Below are 20,404 nucleotides of genomic sequence, written 5' to 3' on the forward strand. Positions count from 1 at the left end.
GCGTAATAATATACGATATCTTCAATCTGTCTGAAGGAAAAGAAGATGGCTGTAGATCAAAAATAAGCGAGCACTGAGAAAGAAAACCCCGGCAGGTACCAGGATTCCCTGAATATCGCTCCGGAGGAGGCAAGCGGGGTTCTCGGGGAGCCGGGATAGGCAGTACGAATTCACCACAGATAGGGGAAATATTACTGGGTGATTGGAGTTTTTCAGAGGTGGCAGGAACTCCCAGGTAACTCCCTGATTTGCTCCACAATAGCCTTTAACCCATGGTCGTGGCATTCTGTCAAGGACCTGAGCTCTTCCAAAAGGCCCTGTACCAACTCCTCATGTCTCCTAATGGTGGCTCCCTGCAGAGAACAGGAACAGATGAAACAGATCAGGGAATGACACACTATGGTGTTGAACGCTGAGCTGTAGTCAATTAATAGCATTCTCACATAGGTGTTCCTTTTGTCCAGGTGTGAAAGAGGGGTGTGGAGTGCAATAGAGATTGCATCATTTGTGGATCTGTTAGGGCAGTATACAAATTGGAGTGCGTCTAGGGTTTCTGGGATAATGGCGTTGATGTGAGCCATGATCAGCCTTTCAAAGAACTTCATGGCTACATGGCTACATTTAGGCAGGTTACCTTAGTGTTCTTGGGCACAGGGACTATGGTGGTCTGCTTAAAACATGTTGGTATTACAGACTCGGACAGGGTGAGTTTGAAAATGTCAGTGAAGACACTTGCCAGTTGGTCAGTGCATGCTCGGAGTACACGTCCTGGTAATCCGTCTGGCCCTGCGGCCTTATGAATGTTGACCTGTTTTAAGGTCTTACTCACATCGGCTACGGAGAGAGTGATCACACACTCTTCTGTAACAGCTGGTGCTCTCATGCATGTTTCAGTGTCGTATTTGCCTCGAAGCGAACATAGAAGTACTTTAGCTCGTCTGTTAGGCTCGTGTCACTGGGCAGCTCTAGGCTGTGCTTCCCTTTGTGGTCTGTAATGGTTTGCAGGCTCTGCCACATCCGAGCGTCAGAGATGGTGTCGTACGATTCAATCTTAGTCCTGTATTGATGGTACTTCGGAGGGGATTAGGTGATTTCTTATATGTTTCTGGGTAAGAGTCCCGCTCCTTGAAAGCGGTAGCTCTAGCCTTTAGCTCATTGCGGATGTTGCCTGTAATCCATGGCTTCTGGTTGAGGTATGTACGTACGGTCACTGTGGGGATGATGTCATCGATGCCAATGACTGATGTGGTGTACTCCTCAATGCCATCGGAGGAATACCGGAACAAATTCCAGTCTGTGCTAGCAGAATAGTCCTGTAGCTTAGCATCTGCTTCATCTGACCCCTTTTTTATTGATTGAGTCACTGGTGCTTCCTGCTTTAACTTTTGCTTGTAAGCAGGAATCAGGAGGATAGAGTTATGGTCAGATTTGCCAAATGGAGGGCGAGGGAGAGCTTTGTACACGTCTCTGTGTGTGGAGTAAAGGTGGTCCAGAGTATTTTTCCCTCTGGTTTCACATTTAACATGCTGATAGAAATTTGGTAAGACCGATTTAAGTTTCCCTGCATTAAATCAAATCAAATCAAATTTATTTATATAGCCCTTCGTATATCAGCTGAAATCTCAAAGTGCTGTACAGAAACCCAGCCTAAAACCCCAAACAGCAAGCAATGCATGTGAAAGAAGCACGGTGGCTAGGAAAAACTCCCTAGAAAAAGCTCCCTAGAAAGGCCAAAAACCTATGAAGAAACCTAGAGAGGAACCAGGCTATGAGGGGTGGCCAGTCCTCTTCTGGCTGTGCCGGGTGGATATTATAACAGAACATGGTCAAGATGTTAAAATGTTCATAAATGACCAGCATGGTCAAATAATAATAATCAGAGTAGCTGTCGAGGGTGCAACAAGCACGTCCGGTGAACAGGTCAGGGTTCCGTAGCCGCAGGCAGAACAGTTGAAACTGGAGCAGCAGCATGGCCAGGTGGACTGGGGACAGCAAGGAGTCCTCATGCCAGGTAGTCCCGAGGCATGGTCCTAGGGCTCAGGTCCTCCGAGAGAAAGAAAGAAAGAAAGAGAGAAAGAGAGAATTAGAGAGAGCATATTTAAATTCACACAGGACACCGGATAAGACAAGAGAATACTCCAGATGTAACAGACTGACCCTAGCCCCCCGACACATAAACTACTGCAGCATAAATACTGGAGGCTGAGACAGGAGGGGTCAGAAGACACTGTGGCCCCATCCCCCGGACAGGGCCAAACAGGCAGGATATAGCCCCACCCACTTTGCCAAAGCACAGCCCCCACACCACTAGAGGGATGACTACAACCACCAACTTACCGTCCGAAGACAAGGCCGAGTATAGCCCACAAAGATCTCCGCCAATGCACAACCCAAGGGGGGGGCGCCAACCCAGACAGGAAGACCACGTCAGTGACTCAACCCACTCAAGTGACGCACCCCTCCCATGGACGGCATGGAAGAACACCAGTAAGTCAGTGACTCAGCCCCTGTAATAGGGTTAGAGGCAGAGAATCCCAGTGGAAAGAGGGGAACCGGCAAGGCAGAGACAGCAAGGGCGGTTCGTTGCTCCAGCCTTTCCGTTCACCTTCACACTCCTGGGCCAGACTATACTTAATCATAGGACCTACTGAAGAGATAAGTCTTCAGTAAAGACTTAAAGGTTGAGACTGAGTCTGCGTCTCTCACATGGGTAGGCAGACCATTCCATAAAAATGGAGCTCTATAGGAGAAAGCCCTACCTCCAGCCGTTTGCTTAGAAATTCTAGGGACAATTAGGAGGCCTGCGTCTTGTGACCGTAGAGTACGTTTAAGTATGTACGGCAGGACCAAATCGGAAAGATAGGTAGGAGCAAGCCCATGTAATGCTTTGTAGGTTAGCAGTAAAACCTTGAAATCAGCCATTAAAGTCCCGAGCCACTAGGAGCAACGCCTCTGGGTGATCGTTTTCCTGTTTACTTATGGAGGAATACAGCTCATTGAGTGCAGTCTTAGTGCCAGACTCAGTCTGTGGTGGTATGTAGACAGTTACGAAAAATACAGATGAAAATTCTCTAGGTAGATAGTGTGGTCTACAGCTTATCATGAGATACTCTACCTCAGGCGAGCAAAACCTTGAGACTTCCTTAGATATCGTGCACCCGCTGTTATTTACAAAAATACATAGTTCGCCGCCCCTTGTCTTACCAGACGGCGCTGTTCTATCCTGCAGATAGTGTATAACCAGCCAGCTGTATGTTGATAATGTCGTCGTTCAGCCACAACTCCGTGAATCATAAGACATTACAGTTTTTGAATGTCCCATTGGTAGTTTAATCTTCCACGTAGGTCATCGATTTTATTTTCCAAAGATTGCACGTTTGCTAGCAGAATGGAAGGTGTTTCTTGAATTCACAAAAGTCAGCCCACCCTCCGGCCCCTTTTTCTCCGCCTCCTCTTTACGCAAATGACGGGGATCTGGGCCTGAAGCAGTATGTCATTCACGTCGGGCTCTTAGGACTCTGCCAGTCCGTGATGAGTAATCGCAGTTCTGATGTCCAGAAGTTATTTTCGGTCATAAGAGACGGTAGCAGCAACATTATGTACAAAATAAGTTACAAAATAAGTTACAAACAACGCAAAGAAACAAACAAAAAAAACACAATTGGATAGGAACACGTAAAACTTCAGCCTTCTTCTCCGGCGCCATCTTGTAGTACTCAAGTATGACAATTGGGTACTTTTTCCACCACTGTCAACAAGTCACATAAGTTGCATGGGACTCACTCTGTGTGCAATAATAGTGTTTAACATGATTTCCCAATGACTATCTCATCTCTGTCCCCCACACATACAATTATCTTTAAGGTCCCTCAGTCGAGCAGTGAATTTCAAACACAGATTCAACCACAAAGACTAGGGAGATTTTCCAATGCCTCACAAAGAAGGACACCTATTGGTAGATGGGTAAAAAAAATAAAAGCAAACATTGAATATCCCTTTGAGCATGGTGAAGTTATTAATTATACTTTCGATGGTGTATCAATATACCCACTCACTAAATAGATATAGGTGTCCTTCTGGAGAGGAAGAAAACCGCTCAGGGATTTCACCATGAGGTCAATGGTGACTTTCAAACAGTTACAGAGTTTAATGGCTGTGATAGGAGAAAACTGAGGATGGATCAACAACATTGTAGTTACTCCACAATACTGACCTGATTGACAGATAAAAAAAGAAATGGAATGGAGCTAAGCACAGGCAGAATCCTAGAGGAAAACCTGCTTCAGTCTGCTTTCCACCAGACACTGGGAGATGAATTCACCTTTCAGCAAGACAATAACCTTAAACACAAATTCACACTAGAGTTGCTTACGAAGAAGACAGAGAAAACAAAAATATTTCTTCAATTTTGAATTCAGGATGGAACACAAGAAAATGTTAAATAAGTCAAGGGGTATGAATACCTTCTGAAGGCACTGTATATTGTTCGACAATATATTCAGATATTGAAAGAGAATGCAGAATGTGTTATTTGCCTCGGTTGTACATTTAGATCACAATGCAACATGTGTTGTTTCTCTGACCAGTGTACTGCCTTTTACTACCGGTATATTTCAATCTGATTATATCAGTGTGACTGTGATGCATCTCATTTCAAGTCATCAGGGCAAGGACAGTGCATGTATGTGCTATGATACGCTAGATATTACATGCTACAATTAAAGGTGTGAGCAGCATGTATTTACTGTAGGGCATTAGGCCATATATACACACTCTAATCACACACGTGCACACACACACACACACACACACACACACACACACACACACACACACACACACACACACACACACACACACACACACACACACACTAATTATACTGTGCATCTGTGCATCAAGGCTTATATCATAGAGACAGAAATTATGTGTTTGTTTGCCCTGTGGTACCAGCTACCAGTGTAATCACCACTATGTCTGTGTCTAGATAATGCTGGGTTAAAAACAACTTAGTGCTGGGTAAATAGTGGACAGAACCCACGTTGGGTTATTTATGACCCAGCCAGTTGGGTCACTTACTGTAATTGGGTTTATGAGCTATGATCCACCCGGTCAGATCAGAAGACAGGAGGCTTGGCTTTCAGATAGTTATTTTTGGCCACCGAGAGAGTAAATGTAATTCCGGTTCATCTGTTCTATTGTCTTGTCAACACACGTAAATATTGAGCACTGACACTTTTGTAGTTTAATTAGGCTTACACAAGTTGAGTTCCTCATGTGCCTATGCATATCCCCATGTTGGGATAGTTACCACATTGTTATAAAATGTTGTAATTGTATATTAAAATATGTAATGTGGAAAAATATTGAAGGGATATTTTAAGTGGATTTATTTTTTATTTTTACACTGACTCTATGCACACTCACAGGGCCATACACACTCATGCACACTGACACTCCAACACACACACAAACAATCACTCCATAATTTGCTCACACACACATAATCTGCACATACATTTATACTGACTACACATACACCCACTCACATACAATCATCATATACACTGCTGCTACTCTGTTTATTATATCCTGATGACTAGTCACCTTACCCCTATACCTATCTTCCTCGTATCACGGTCAGTATCCCTGCACATTTTAAATATGATACTGGAACTGACTGATCCTGTATATAGTATGCTTACTTAATTTATTGTATTCTTCTTATTTCTATTTCTCGTGAGTTTTTGTTCAACGTTGTGTTATTTTTGGTATTACATTGTTATTGCTTACTGCATTGTTAAGTTTAGAGCTTGCAAGAAAGGCATTTCACTTTACTTGTGCATATACTTCTCATTAAAATTTGAACCTCGAAAACATTTAAAAAAAATACCCATCTGCTGGGTCAACCTAGCATGAAAGTGAATAAAAGCCCAACTGATGGTTAAATGAACACATGTTTTGGTAATACAAAGGTGTGGTCTATTAGGGGCTTTCAGATAGTTATATTTAGCCACCCGTGAGAGTAAATGTCCTCCATGTTCATCATGTTAAGTTTGTACACTGCAAATGTATATTTTCCTTCAATATTTTAACACATTACATATTTTAATACAACATTTATAACACTATTATTTAAATATTATAACAAAGTAGTAACTATCCCAACGTTGGGATATGCAAAGGCATTTAAGGAACTCATACTCTTTTGTAAGCCTTATTAAAGTTACAGAAGTGTCAGTGCTCAACCGTAACACGTGTTGACAATACAACAGAACAGATTAAGCAGAATTGCATTTACTCTCACGTGTGGCCAAAAATAACTATCTGAAAGCCACACCCCTACTAAGCCACGCCTCCAGTCTTCTGCTTTGACCCAGTGGATCATAGCTCAATAACCCAGCATCAACAAACTAACTTAAATAAATGAATGGCTTGCTTGTGACCCAACTGGCTGGGTTAAAATAACCCAAGTTGTGTTCTGTCCAATAGTTACCCAAATTGGGTTGTTTTCAACCCAGCGTTTCTTTTTTTGTGTAGGTCTTGTGGGCAGAGCTTTAGTCAGTAGTACCGACTGTTTTTCACACCAACACCCACTAATCACCAGTCGGTGAGATACATGTCACCATCTCCCCCAAATTACGAAATAACATTATGAGTGTGCTATACATCACCAGCCTCAGACGCACAGATATGACTAAGTTCACTGTCTACGGAGAGCAATTACAGGAGTCTCGCTGGTGTGTGTGTTGGTTTCTGTGTGTGTCTGTGTGTGTGTGTGTGTGTGTGTGTGTGTGTGTGTGTGTGTGTGTGTGTGTGTGTGTGTGTGTGTGTGTGTGTGTGTGTGTGTGAGGCAACAGTAGTGACAGGCCAGGGCTGGTTGGGTGTGGAGGGGTCAGGTTGACTGGGCCTGGGAATACTTTCAAAAGACAGAACAGACAGAACCAGTAGTAATTGTTTTTACATCAGCCATCTGGCTCAGCAAGAGTGTGTGTGTGTGTGTGTGTGTGTGTGTGTGTGTGTGTGTGTGTGTGTGTGTGTGTGTGTGTGTGTGTGTGTGTGTGTGTGTGTGTGAAAGAGGACTGGAGACTGCAGGTGGGCATGGTGTTCCAGGTGGCTCTGCACCTACAAAGAACAATCCAAAATTGCACCCTATTCCCTATGTAGTGAACAGCGCCTATAGGGCTCTGGCGAAAAGTAGTGCACTACATAAGGAATAGGGTGCTATTTCGGATGCGCATTGATATTTCTCCCACTGAGCCTATGACAGCAGGGGAGATATGGAGGCTCGATATGACAGCAGCTCTTAGTCACTGACACACAGTCATAGGCACAGCCCGCCGAGCTAGGAACTCACACTGATAATGTCAATCTGGTATACCAGACAACTAATAATCCATTCTCAGAGAAAAACTTTAACATGCATTTTCATGTGATCTGCTTTGTGTGCGAACCTAGATGTTCATTCGTTTTCCGCACCAAATGCACCGTACCATATCAAAACGCCAGGGTGGCCAAACTACAAAAAGGTAGACAGGCCTGTGTAGGCTGCTCCTGTAGATTCTCGGAAGCCATTTAGTCAGACTGTTCAGTGCTCACACATGGACTATGAGCATCACGTAGGCTCAGAGACTCTACCCACTTGTGTGTGGGTAATGGGATGCAGTGGGAGTGAGTAGAGAGGGACAGTGAACACATTCCAGTGCTAATCTCTGTGTTATAGGCTGCCCAGGGAAGCTTCGTGGCAGTGAAATGAGAATTTGTCGCTGCAGACAGGATTACAAGCATACACAGGCACAGATGCACCAACACGCGTGTGCACACACACACACACACACACACACACACACACACACACACACACACACACACACACACACAGTGTAACACGCCTCAGCTCAGCCCTAAAGCCTAGCTCTGGTGAAAGAAGCGGCAGCTGGAAACGTGTTAGCGCACAGGGGGAAATAATTGGATCTGAATCCCTCCTCTCCCCGCCTCTGCTCACTCACAACTACAGGGTTTTGATGGTAAACGGTTCCAGCGAATCAGAGAAACGTGTGAACGAGATAAGACAAGAAACACCTGCATTTTCAGTCGTTTGATTCAGACAGGATGCCGGGAATTCATGTGACAAAATTAAATTCCACCAGCACCACCAGAAACCTAATCGTGTTTCCTTTTGAATCTTCTTTCTTTGTAAATATCAAGTCAATGAAAGAAAAGGGAAACATCCTTGGTGTATTCCATTTTAACATTTACCATCTCAAGGCGGGAGATGTGGAACCTGTATTTTTACCTACAGGAGATGTTCTGAAGTGTAGGCCGCATCTGAGGGGAGAAAAAAGACTGAGGCTGACATCTCTCCTACATCTGCTCAGATCTGTAGAGGCACACTCTCCTGTTGTCAATATCTTTGATTGCGTGCGTATAAATGTGATGGGCAGAAATGTTGACTGGCTGTAAGCTTATCTCATGCTTTTACACTACCTGATTCAATTACAAGCTGTGGTGTGGCCTAATCTCAGATATGCGTTGGCTTCTATGATCCAGTTAGTAAATGAAGCGGGGATACAGTAGCACTACATCTGATAGGGTTCAGGTTAAAACTAGTGCACTATTAAAGGGAATAGGGTGCCATTTCAAATGCAGCCTAGGTCTGGATAGCATTGTTATGTGTGCACCCATATGAAAAAATCCTATATGAAGACATACAGTGCCTTCAGAAAGTATTCATACTCCTTGACTGATTGCACATCTTGTTGTGTTACAGCCTGGGATTTCTTTGTCACACATCTACACACAATACCCCATAATGAGAAAGTGAAAAGTAGCAGTACAATGTAGGAGAATCTTTGGCAGCGATTACAGCTGTGAGTGTACAGCTCCATTCCATTTGGTTTTTATCCTGAAAAACTCCCCAGTCCTTAACGTTTACAAGCATACCCTTAACATGATGCAGCTACCACTATGGTTGCAAATATTGTCACACCCTGATCTGTTTCACCTGTCTTTGTGATTGTCTCCACCCACCTCCAGGTGTCGCCCATCTCCCCATTATCCCCTGTGTTATTTATACCTGTGTTCTCTGTTTGTCTGTTGCCAGTTCGTCTTGTTTGTCAAGTCAACCAGTGTTTTTGTGTCAGCCCATGCTTTTCCCCGGTCTCTCTTTTCTCGTCCTCCTGGTTTTTGACCCTTGCCTGTCCTGACCCTGTACCCATCCGCCTGACCACTCTGCCTGACCGTGGGCCTGCCTGCCATCCTGTACCTTTGCCCCACCTCTGGATTACTGATCTCTGCCTGACCTGACCCTGAGCCTGCCTGTTGTCCTGTTCCTTTGTCCCTGTTGCTGTAATAAACATTGTTACTTTGACACGGTCTGCATCTTACCTTGATTCCTGATAAATATGGAGAGTGGTACTCAGTAATGTGTTGTATTAGATTTGCCCCAAACATAACTCTTTGTATTCAGGATACATTCAGGACACATTTTTTGCAGTATTACTTTAGTGCCTTGTTGCAAACAGGATGCATGTTTTTGAATATTGTGTTCTGTACCAGCTTCCTTTTTTTCACTCTGTCAATTAGGTTAGTATTGTGGAGTAACTACAATGTTGTTGATACATCCTCAGTTTTCTCCTATCACAGCCATTAAACTCTGTAACTGTTTTAAAATCACCATTGGCCCCATGGTGAAATCCCTGAGCGGTTTCCTTCCTCTCTGACAACTGAGTTAGGAAGGATGCCTGCATCTTTGTAGTTACTGAGTTTATTGATACACCATCCAAAGTGTAATTAATAACTTCACTATACTCAAAGAGATATTCAATGTCTGCTTTTTTACCAATAGGTGCCCTTCTTTGCGAGGCATTCGTAAACCTCCCTGGAATTTGTGGTTGAATGTCTATTATCTCTAATCTCTACTGCTTGACTGAGGGACCTTACAGATAATTGTATGTGTGGGGTACAGAGATGAGGTAGTCATTAAAATATTTGTTCTTTCATACAGAGTGAGTCCATGCACCATATTATGTGACTTGTTGAGCACATTTATACTCCTAAACGTGTTCTGCCCTGCCATAACAAAGGGGTTGAATACTTATTGAATCAAGACATTTCAGCTTTTCATTTGTAAATATTTTGAAAAACATAATTCCACTTTGACATTGTGGAGTATTGTGTGTAGGCCAGCGACAAAATATCTCAATTTAATTCATTTAAAATTCAGGCTGTAACACAACAAAACGTGGAAAAAGTCAAGGGGTTTAAATACTTTCTGAAGGCACTGTATTAATGGGTATTTTCTGGAGGATTATGGTTTAAGCAGGCATTACTTCTACAGAACAGACTGGCTAATCCTTATAGGCTATATGTGATAATACTGTAATGCAATGTGCTGTCTAGGTACAGTAATACAGCCAGCCTTCTCAGTACAATTAAGGCCAAAACTAAGGCCATCATTTTCAGATGAAAGTCCTTCATAAATATCCTTCAGCACGAGAATAGGTATAGCCTCTATATAACCCTCTTACTGTGGAGCTGTTTTCATGTTGCTCAGAAAGGTCAGATACATTGAGAGCTTGGGACTATATTTGTCAAAATGGTGTTAATGACGTAGCCTTGTTCTGTGCAATGTTCTCTACCTATATAGTACTCAATTCATGTTGTTACAGTATATTAAAAAGAATACAAGACAGAAATTGCTGACACCATTCAAACCAGTGAGGGTTCGGAACGCTAAAGCCAATTATCTCAGAATCCTCTTTTTGCAGATAGAACCTTAAAGTCCCAAGATCTCGACATGCACAACATAAAATCATAAATGGGCTCTTTTTATGAGATATATTTAGACGTTTCTATCCTGTGGTCGGAAAAAGGAAATTGCCAACTGTTAGTTTGTTACAGTAGGGCATACGGTATGATATCCTTGGCAGACCAACACAGCATGATGTGAATAAAATGAAAGGCAGAACTGCTGTAATACAGATGCAGTACTAGTCTCTTGTGATTACCAGATGCACTATTACTTAACTCAACAAGCCAGCAACGACAAAGTCAATGAACACTGAGCAGCTTCATTTTGCTGAATTAACAAGCAAGGTGACTGTTATGACGCCTGAAGGAATTCTCTAGGAGAAAGGGAAGGACATGCGAAGGACACTCCTGGGGAGAGAAGGAGACTTGAAAGGTTTCGTTCCATTAAATATGTATCACTGGCCGTAGCCTGTCTCCACAAACTCACGGTAGAGTACACATTGTATGGTCTCTGTGGAAATAATGAATAGAAGTATGAACGTAGAAGTAGTATGAAAATTAGAGTAGAATAGAGAAGACTTCTAGAATAGTAGTAAAAACATTTATCTTCATCTCTTTCCTTTCCTCTCCTTTCTTTCCCTCTCCTCTCCTGTTCGTTCTTCTTCTCTCCTCTCAGACAGAGCAAATGGCTCTTCTTGTTTTATGAACTGTAGATGAAAAGCGATGGTGGGTGATTGGTGGAAACGAAGCGCTGAGTGATATTTCAGGGTTCTATCTGGGTTACTGGGTCTATCTAGTATGGTTCAGCCTCAGACATCCTCTCACTCTCTCTCTATCTCTCTCTCAGTCTCACCCTATGTGAAGTATTCAAACTATGTACAGTAACTGTGTCTTTCCAGGGACCATATGGCACCAAGCTGGGACTAGGACACTGTGAGCCTGCAGTGTCATCTCGGGTTATAATCCACACAACCGCGTGATCAGTGGAAAACACTGTGACCTGACTGACCTTTCTCTCTGTTGGTGTTCTCTTCATCCTCTTTACTCTTTCTGTCCATCCTCACTTCTCTGTTGATCCATATTTTTCTTTACCATTTGTATCCCTGTGGTGGTATTCTATCCATCTCTCACCTTTATCCCCCTGTGGTCTCTCCATCTCTCCTCTTCAAAGAGCATGGGCTTACTCAGTCACATGGGATACGCACAGTGGTAGAGGACACACTATGTCCTTGTGAGACTTGATGCTTTGATAAAACCAGAGATGCATTGTATATGCATATGCTGAAAAATACCAAAGGCATTATAGATCCATTATAAATCACCTGTTATAAATAAATAGTCAACAACTTCTAAATGTCTTCACTAATTTTTATTCATGGTATTACTTCTTCCTGGTTGACTCGAGAGGTGTGATAGAACTACGTACTGCAACCGACTAGATTTAAGTTTCCTACCCTTACAACCTCTCTGGGGTATGTGGGACACCGGCGGGACACACTATTCAACAGCCAGTGAAATAGCAGGGCAGCAAATTCAAAACAACAAAAATCTCATGATTCAAATTTCTCAAACATACAACTATTATATCCCATTTTAGAGATACAGTTCTCGTTAATCCAACCACATTGTCCGATTTCAAAAAGGCTTAACGGCGAAAGCATAACATTAGATTATGTTAGGACAGCGCCGAGACAAGAAAAACCACACAGCCATTTTCCAAGCAAGGAGAGGCATCACAAAAAAACAGAAATACAGCTAAAATTAATCACTAACTTTTGATGATCTTCATCAGATGGCACTCATAGGACTTCATGTTACACAATACATGTATGTTTTGCTCGATAAAGTTCATATTTATATCCAAAAACCCCATTGGCGTGTAATGTTCAGAAATGTTTTGCCTCCCTAAACTTCCGGTGAATGAGCACATCAATTTACAGAAATACTCATCATAAACGTTGATAAAATATTCAACAGTTATTCAAAGAATTATAGATACACTTCTCCTTAATGCAACCGATGTGTCAGATTTCAAAAAAGCTTTATGCCGAAAGCAAATTTTGCAATAATCTGAGTACAGCGCTCAGATATCAAAACAAGCCATACAGAAACCCGCCATTTTGGAGTCAACAGAAATGACAAAAATTACATTATAAAAATTCACTTACCTTTGATGATCTTCATCGAAATGCACTCCCAGGAATCCCAGTTCCAGAATAAATGTTTGTTTTGTTCGATAAAGTCCATCATTTATGTCCAAATACCTCCTTTTTGTTTGCGCGTTTAGTCCACTACTCCAAATGCAGAAAGCGGGCGCAAAATGTCACGACGAAAAGTAAAAAAAGTTGTATTTACGTTCGTAGAAACATGTCAAACAATGTATAGCATCAATCTTTAGGATGTTTTATCATAAATCTTGCATAATATTCCAACCGGACGATTTCTTTGTCTTCAAAAAAGAAAAGGAACACAGCTAACTCTCACGGGAATGCGCGCCACTGAGCTCATGTCATTTTCTCACTCATCTACTTCCAGGAGCTCTTGTTCTCTCCCTATTCACAGTAGAAGCATGCAACAACGTTCTAAAGACTGTTGACATCTAGTGGAAGCCTTGGGAAGTGCAAAATGAACCCTAAGTCACTTTATATTGTATAGGCAATCACTTGAAAAACTACAAACCTCAGATTTCCACACTTCCTGGTTGGATTTTTCTCAGGTTTTTGCCTGCCTTATGAGTTCTGTTATACACACAGACATCATTCAAACAGTTTTAGAAACGTCAGAGTGTTTTCTATCCAAATCTACTAATAATATGCATATCCTACCTTCTGAGCCTGAGTAGCAGGCAGTTTACTACAGGCACGCCTTTCATCCGGACGTCAAAATACTACCCCCTACCCTAGAGAAGTTAATGAAAGGGCACTACACGCTCAGATCTCTTTACTCCACAGGGAGGGAGGAAGGAATACATCTACAATTTTTTTTTTTACTTTGCCTCTACTCTAGTCTCCTCTTATGATTAATTCATCTCAGATGGAGTATTCCGTGAGACCATCTCTCCATGCACCATCGAGACATGGCAGAGACGACGATGGGGTGTAGGGTGAACGACTTGTAACATGGCGGAAACACTCTATAAACTGTAGTTTAAACCCAGCCAGCTAGCTCAACCACCCATATGTGTGCTAAACACAATTGTATTTACAGCAGTGGGGTGAAGGTGTGAGAAGCTAGGTCCATAAGGGGTAACCAACCAACCCACAGCTTCACAGTAAATTGTTTAATAAATAACATCTATGGTTTCAGTGGCAAAGATAAGCAAACTACACAGCTCAAAGCTGGAATTAATATTAGAGGCTATTTGAAAGGGGTGGCACTGCCTCTGAACTGAACTGAAACAGAGTTGGAGGGAAGGAGGATAACTGGGTGAGATTAGGAGCAGAGAGCTATAAAATCCTACAGATTGACTGTATGACAGAGTAGTTCATTCCAGGCATTACAAACCCAACGGTGCCTCGAACTCTTGGCTGAATAATGGAGTGCCTGCCTTGCAGTCTTCAACACACTCATGCATTATTTTTGTGTTCACCCCAGCAGCAAAATATATGTATGAGGACTCAACTGCATGCCCTACTACAGCTTTCCCTTCCATGCCTGGCATGTGAAATATGGGTTATGTCAGCCATCACGTACACCATCTGTAGTCAATGAGCAACCTCTGAATCTGAAACACCATGGTGCCACAACACTTGGGATCCCTTAGCAATATCACTGTCGTATTGTTAGACCCATAGAAATTCTATAATTTACTTATGTATTTATTTTTCATCTATATGTCATGGTATGGTTAGACCAACCTTAGACCAGGGGTTCTCAAACTTTTGGGACCCCTTTTGTGACAGCAAATTCCTCAGGGACCCCCTCATAATCAGAACACAACTCGAGTGGGATAAAAACAAATAGCATGCAAGGAGTTCTGGTATGACTATGGCAGTGCATGTCAGTACAAACAAAGTTTTGGTCCCTGGGAAATAACATTTTAAAGCACATTTCCTGCAATTCTAAATATTTTGCCGTGATGTTGAGAGAAAACTTTGCAGTTTTAAAGCTTACATTACAGTGCATTTATGCTAAAAATAATTGGGGAATACAAGAAGTATTGAGTTGAAAAATGTGATAATTGGTGGAGTACTGTGGATATCAATATCCCTGTGAGCCTTCCGGGTCCATGCTGCCCAGGTTTAACTGCAATCAAAGATATAAAAATGGTATCCACAAGTTCATCTGATAAAGGGCCTAAATTGTAGATTCATAATGTTACATTGTGTTGTATTACACCCTCTAAACTTATTCCACAGATCCCTTGGCCAAAATGTGTTTATTCTGTTCTTGTTTATTTTATCTTTATTTAACTAGGCAAGTCAGTTAAAAACAAATTCTTATTTACAATGACAGCCTACCCCGGGTAAACCCTAACCCGGTCAGCGCTGGGCCAATTGTGCGCCGCCCTATGGGACTCCCAATCACAGCCGGTTGTGTTACAGCCTGGAATTGAACCAGGGTCTGTAGTAACTCCTCGAGCACTGAGATGCAGTGCCTTAGACCGCTGCACCACTCTTGTTAGTAATATACATTGTTTTAAATCCACTATAGCGGGCTTCTAGACACAGAGGGTATTTCAATCAGTTGGTTTCAGTTGTTGGGATGAGAGGGTGGGCGGGAAGAGACACACATAATGTTAAGTTTGAGCCAATACATTTTTCTACAAGTGAAGTGCAAAGTGACACTGAGCCAAAGTGTATTTTCTGAAAAAAATAAAACTGGTTTTGAACATGAATGCAGCTGTCAATGATTACTCCCTACACCTACAACTATTGGATATCATTACATTTTACATTTTAGTCATTTAGCAGATACTCTTATCCAGAGCGACTTACAGTAGTGAATGCATACATTTCATAAAAAAATGTCTCAGTACTGGTCCCCCGTGGGAATCGAACCCACAACCCTGGCGTTGCAAACACCATGCTGTACCAACTGAGCTACACGGGACTATCAGCTTATGTTTCCTCTGCCTATAGGACTACATACCGTCTCCAATGACCATGAGACATGGTAGGCAACACTTTGATAACGCGTACAATTTCATATTGGCTTTATTGGCTATGTGTAAAAAGTATTCATCTCTCGATCGCAGTCAGTCAGTCAGTCAGTCAGTCAGTCAGTCAGTCAGTCTGTCTGTCTGTCTGTCTGTCTGTCTGTCAATGACAAGGCAGTAATCCATAACTCAAGAAGAGCAAAGCATTCATGTATGTATTCATAGAGAACCACACTGGAGGTGTCATAATACCCATAAAACCTAGCGGTCAAACAGGGAAATGGTTCCAATCGTTTTTCCACCATTCATTTTCCCCAAAGGGGATTTTAGAAACACTTAAAATAAGGTCTGTGATTCGTGTAGGCTTACCCTGGTGCGACGTTTTGATAACCATGTAAATCTCTCTCGGACAAGGTGACTTTTATCAATATATTTGGCTCTATTTACTCTCAGATTTGAAAATGCTAATAAGCATCACAGTAGACATCTATCAAAATTACAAATCCCTGCATGTCATCTCTAGCTAACACCTTTGATAACAAGTACTGTGTCAATTTAAAACTTGCACAAGACATTCCACAGAATTGTCCATTTAAAGATATTTAGCCAATTTATTAATTCATAGATTTAGCTAACATTAGTGTGCTCTGGGCTTTCGTAATTTCAGAGCGTTGTCAGATTGTCATTCGTATATATTCAAAGCGTTCTGACCTCACAACGGCAGTCAAGTACCCAAGCTAACTGGCTAAAGTTGGCTAGCTTGCTAGCTACTTCCAGACAGAAATGAGAGAACACCGCACTCTGACCATTTTACTCGCCCTAGCAGAGCTGGTTAGGCTGTTTTCATGTTATCCATTGGTGACTGTAACTGTGCTGCTACCAACAATTTAATGAAGCTTTTTTGCAAACGTTTACTGACACCGGCCATATTCAACGGGTGTTGAGCGTTCGTAAATTCATCAGTTATTCTGCGCTCTGGCACACAGACAAGAGTGCTCTGAAATCGGAGTAGATAGCCAGAGAGAATTTACTTACACACCCTAAAATCCCCTATGGAAAAAATGAATGGTGGAAAAAACGATTGGAACCATTTCCCTGTTTGACTGCTAGGTTTTATGGGTATTATGACTCATACTGTGGCCCTCTATTTCATCCATGTATTCAGTATGGCTTTGTGGGACTCTGAGTCCTTTTTTTCTCTCAGGTTGTTTACGTCATTCGTTTTTACTACATGCCCCACAATGCAAAGCTCCTTCTCCGTCTCAATCCACTATGAAGATACAGTAGCCACTCTCTCTCCTGCAATCTGAACAATGACTTCAGAGCGGAGGAAAGGAATTCAATAGCCTAGAATGCGTTATACAGCACGAAATATCTCCATTGAGCTGCTGTTCTCACAAATGACTTCAATGTACCAACCGTAAATATGTGGATACCTACAGAACACGAGAAATACGGTGTCGGTAAGTTTTGTGGTTCTGTGTTTTAAAACTGCGGTGGTCTCCTTTACTCCCAAAATTAAAATTAGTTTCAAACTAATAGGGAATATGCTGTTTCATTTTCTTACACAGCATCAGAATAACAACGATCACTGTCTTATCATGTAGCCTACAAACCGTTACTAACGGGTGCTTATTTCATAGGCCACTTCCACGCATTTCACGAGTCTTTGCGCTTTCCATGGATTTGTCGGCTATAGGCTATGAATACATTATGGTTTTACAGCTATAAAACTGAACGCATGACTTGAGGCTATAGGACCTCTCTTATCAGTGTATCTCTTTGCACTCTGCGCGTTCAATCGCTTTGTTGGTTGTTGTTACATTGTGTCTGTTAAATGAATGGAAGCAAACAAAATACGATACTCTTGTGCAAAGCATTTTATTTAGCGCTTTATATGTGTGTATTGTGTTTACTCCTCATTGGAAAGAAAAATAAAGTGTCAAGATAAAAACATGTTTTTGTTGTTGCGTTCTGGAACATTGTTTTTGGTATTCGGAAATTCCCACTGAACCTTCCACCTTGTTTATCTCGTCTCTCTCAGTGAAAATAGCGAGTGAAGCTGTCCTGGTGTGCATTGTTCCGAGCGGCATGGGTGTCGTAACCAGAGATAAAAGTGAAGCAAACACAATGCGAGTGAAAGACAGGCTATGGGCTTAAATAATAGTGCTGTAATTTCTAATCGAAGTGGGGGATATTCACTCTGCGCCCACATTCTGTGAAAAGATCCTATTGAAATGCGTTCCCCAATGGACCAAAATAGGGTAGCAAAGCCTATTTGTTGGTTGGAGTGCATGTTTGGGATGCTTTATCCAGCACCCGACAGTCACTGCTTGAAATCTCAACATTGCAGAAATATTGCCATATTGTGTTATGTAGGCCTATCAGTCACACCTCTAGGTGCCGAAGGTCTACCTTGTCTTGACCTGAAATCATTGGAACACAGTCATTCACTGAACCAGAAACTGGCTTCTGGCCTGTATCTGTTACAATTAGTTTTTGGTCACTAACTAACTGGCCCTGCTCTTTTTCTCCTGGTATGTGCATGTTTTTCTTCCCTCCCTGTCACAAGTTAGAACCCAAAGCTTCCAGTTTGATACATTGCTGTATTTCACAATTTCAACCTCTTTCCAGGTCCAGTCCGTGGAGCTAGGTGGGAGGAGAGTTGTATAACGTTCCATTTATTCTCAGTGCTTAAATGCCTTCATTGTCTTTAAAAAAAATTGCAAGTGAGGCTTTAAGTGGATTAAGCAGTCTTGATCCTATTTTCAATAAGAGCAATAAGACTCTTTTAATTAGCTCAGATTTAGAGCCTGTGGTTGGGCAGTAGGGGACTTCCTCCCTGTGACCGTGGTGATTCTGGGGAAGAACGACTTGTTTCCTTGTTGTGCAACTCTGGCCGTAAGCCCACGGTTATTTTTAAGTGGACAAAGGAACAACACAACGTCGAGCAAATGTCGTGATTTGTCAATATTGCGTGACTCAGGTTAGAGGTTACGGACACGCGGTGCAAAAACAATTACACCCAATTACATTTGGACGTATTTTACTGATGTAGAATGATGTTTGATGGATGAAGATATACCCCTAGATAGTACTGTATTTGGTTGTTTGTTTGGATGCTTTTGGACTGTTAAATAGGTTGAGTGGTGAAATCTGGAGACCATGTGTTTTCATCATCAAGACTCTGTCCCTTGTTTATAAATTCCTTTTGCTTATAGGTACACAGGCGGCTCATTTCACTGAAGGGCTGTGGCCTTTTACTGGAACAGATAGTTGAGGTAAACATACATGTAGGCTTTTGAGGGTTTTTTATTAGCATCTTTAAAGTCTTAGTCACCGTCGTTTTGGTTCAAATCAAATGGATTTTAATGGAAGAAAAAAAATAGGATGCACACACATGCTTGATTCCAAATAATAGAACATATTGACATTCTATAGCTGTATGACGTCGAACAGCTAATTACTCTTTGTGATCACCATTGATCGTGATCACTCACTGACATCAAAGTTCAACACAACGTTATTTGAGATTATTCATGTTTCAGTGAAACGTCTGTCTTCAAAACCCTGGTTTTAACCCTTTCACCCCAGGGTCTCAAGTCTCAAGTTGTATGGATGTCCATTATGTCTTGGATGCACCAGTAGTATTGATATAATAGCCTACAGTATTTGAATGTGATTCATATAGTATGCACTGTAAATGTGATTTCCTTGAGGTCCTTTCAGTGAACACCCCCCCCCCTTTAAACCAGGGCTGGCTTCCCAAAATGAGTTGAGATTCTTGGCTCCTTGGTGCGAACCATTTTATCTTTCACCACGGAGCGAAGTTTGAATTACAGCTTTTAATTGGGAGGTATTTGGCTTTGATGTTGATTTGCCTGATGCATGGGAGGAGAGCCAAGGAGGAGGACAGCCCTCTATCTACCATTGATGAAATATTAATGGAGTCCAGTATAGGAAGGCAGTACAGCATTAAGACTCCTATTAGTGCACCATTTGAGTGATTACAGGTTTGTAACCAAGATTGAGGCGCTTTACTGTAAAAATTGTATTCTGCCAAGAGGAGAGATTTTCATATCAAAGAGGGTTGGAATGTATTTCAGTTAAACATGAGGTAGGAATTTGAATAAAAATGTGTACATTGAGAAAGGATGGTAGACTAATGGAATAGTAGGACTGAATGTGCAGGAACACCCATGAGACGATCTGGAAATATTTTCACCAGAATTCCCACCTTTTGGAATATCCACTGCATGTGGTTCCTTTTGAACACTGGAATACTGGAATTCTCGGTGGATTACCCTCCATCAATTAAACTCACAACAGCTAACAATGTAGCGTCACAGCCTTGGAGAGAGAACATTGCCTCTGTTTTGGGAGATTGTATTTGCTGCAAATAGTCTTAAATGATGATTAACAGGAAGAGAAGGGGCCCTTCTCTCCTTGTTAAGACTGATATTGCAGCCAATCAAGCATGTCATTGCTCATCATAATTTAATGAGCTACGTTAGATCTCGTGTGTGTGTGTGTGTGTATTGAATATAATTTTCC

At 41.9% G+C, this 20,404-nt stretch overlaps 1 protein-coding gene across 4 annotated transcripts in view; it reads left to right on the forward strand.

Annotated features, from left to right (window-relative positions):
• The first annotated feature begins 17,137 nt into the window (after positions 1-17,137).
• Positions 17,138-20,404, forward strand: part of LOC115180590 (dedicator of cytokinesis protein 4) — a 133,073-nt gene continuing 129,806 nt past the window's right edge. For all 4 annotated transcript variants that reach the window (XM_029742783.1, XM_029742787.1, XM_029742786.1 and 1 more), the window contains exon 1: positions 17,138-17,313. In XM_029742783.1, coding sequence (XP_029598643.1) covers positions 17,277-17,313 — 37 coding nt within the window. In that variant the 5' untranslated portion in view covers positions 17,138-17,276. The remainder of the gene's footprint in view (positions 17,314-20,404) is intronic.

Source organism: Salmo trutta, chromosome 40 (genome assembly GCF_901001165.1).
Source record: "Salmo trutta chromosome 40, fSalTru1.1, whole genome shotgun sequence".
Classification (NCBI taxonomy): Eukaryota; Metazoa; Chordata; class Actinopteri; order Salmoniformes; family Salmonidae; genus Salmo; species Salmo trutta.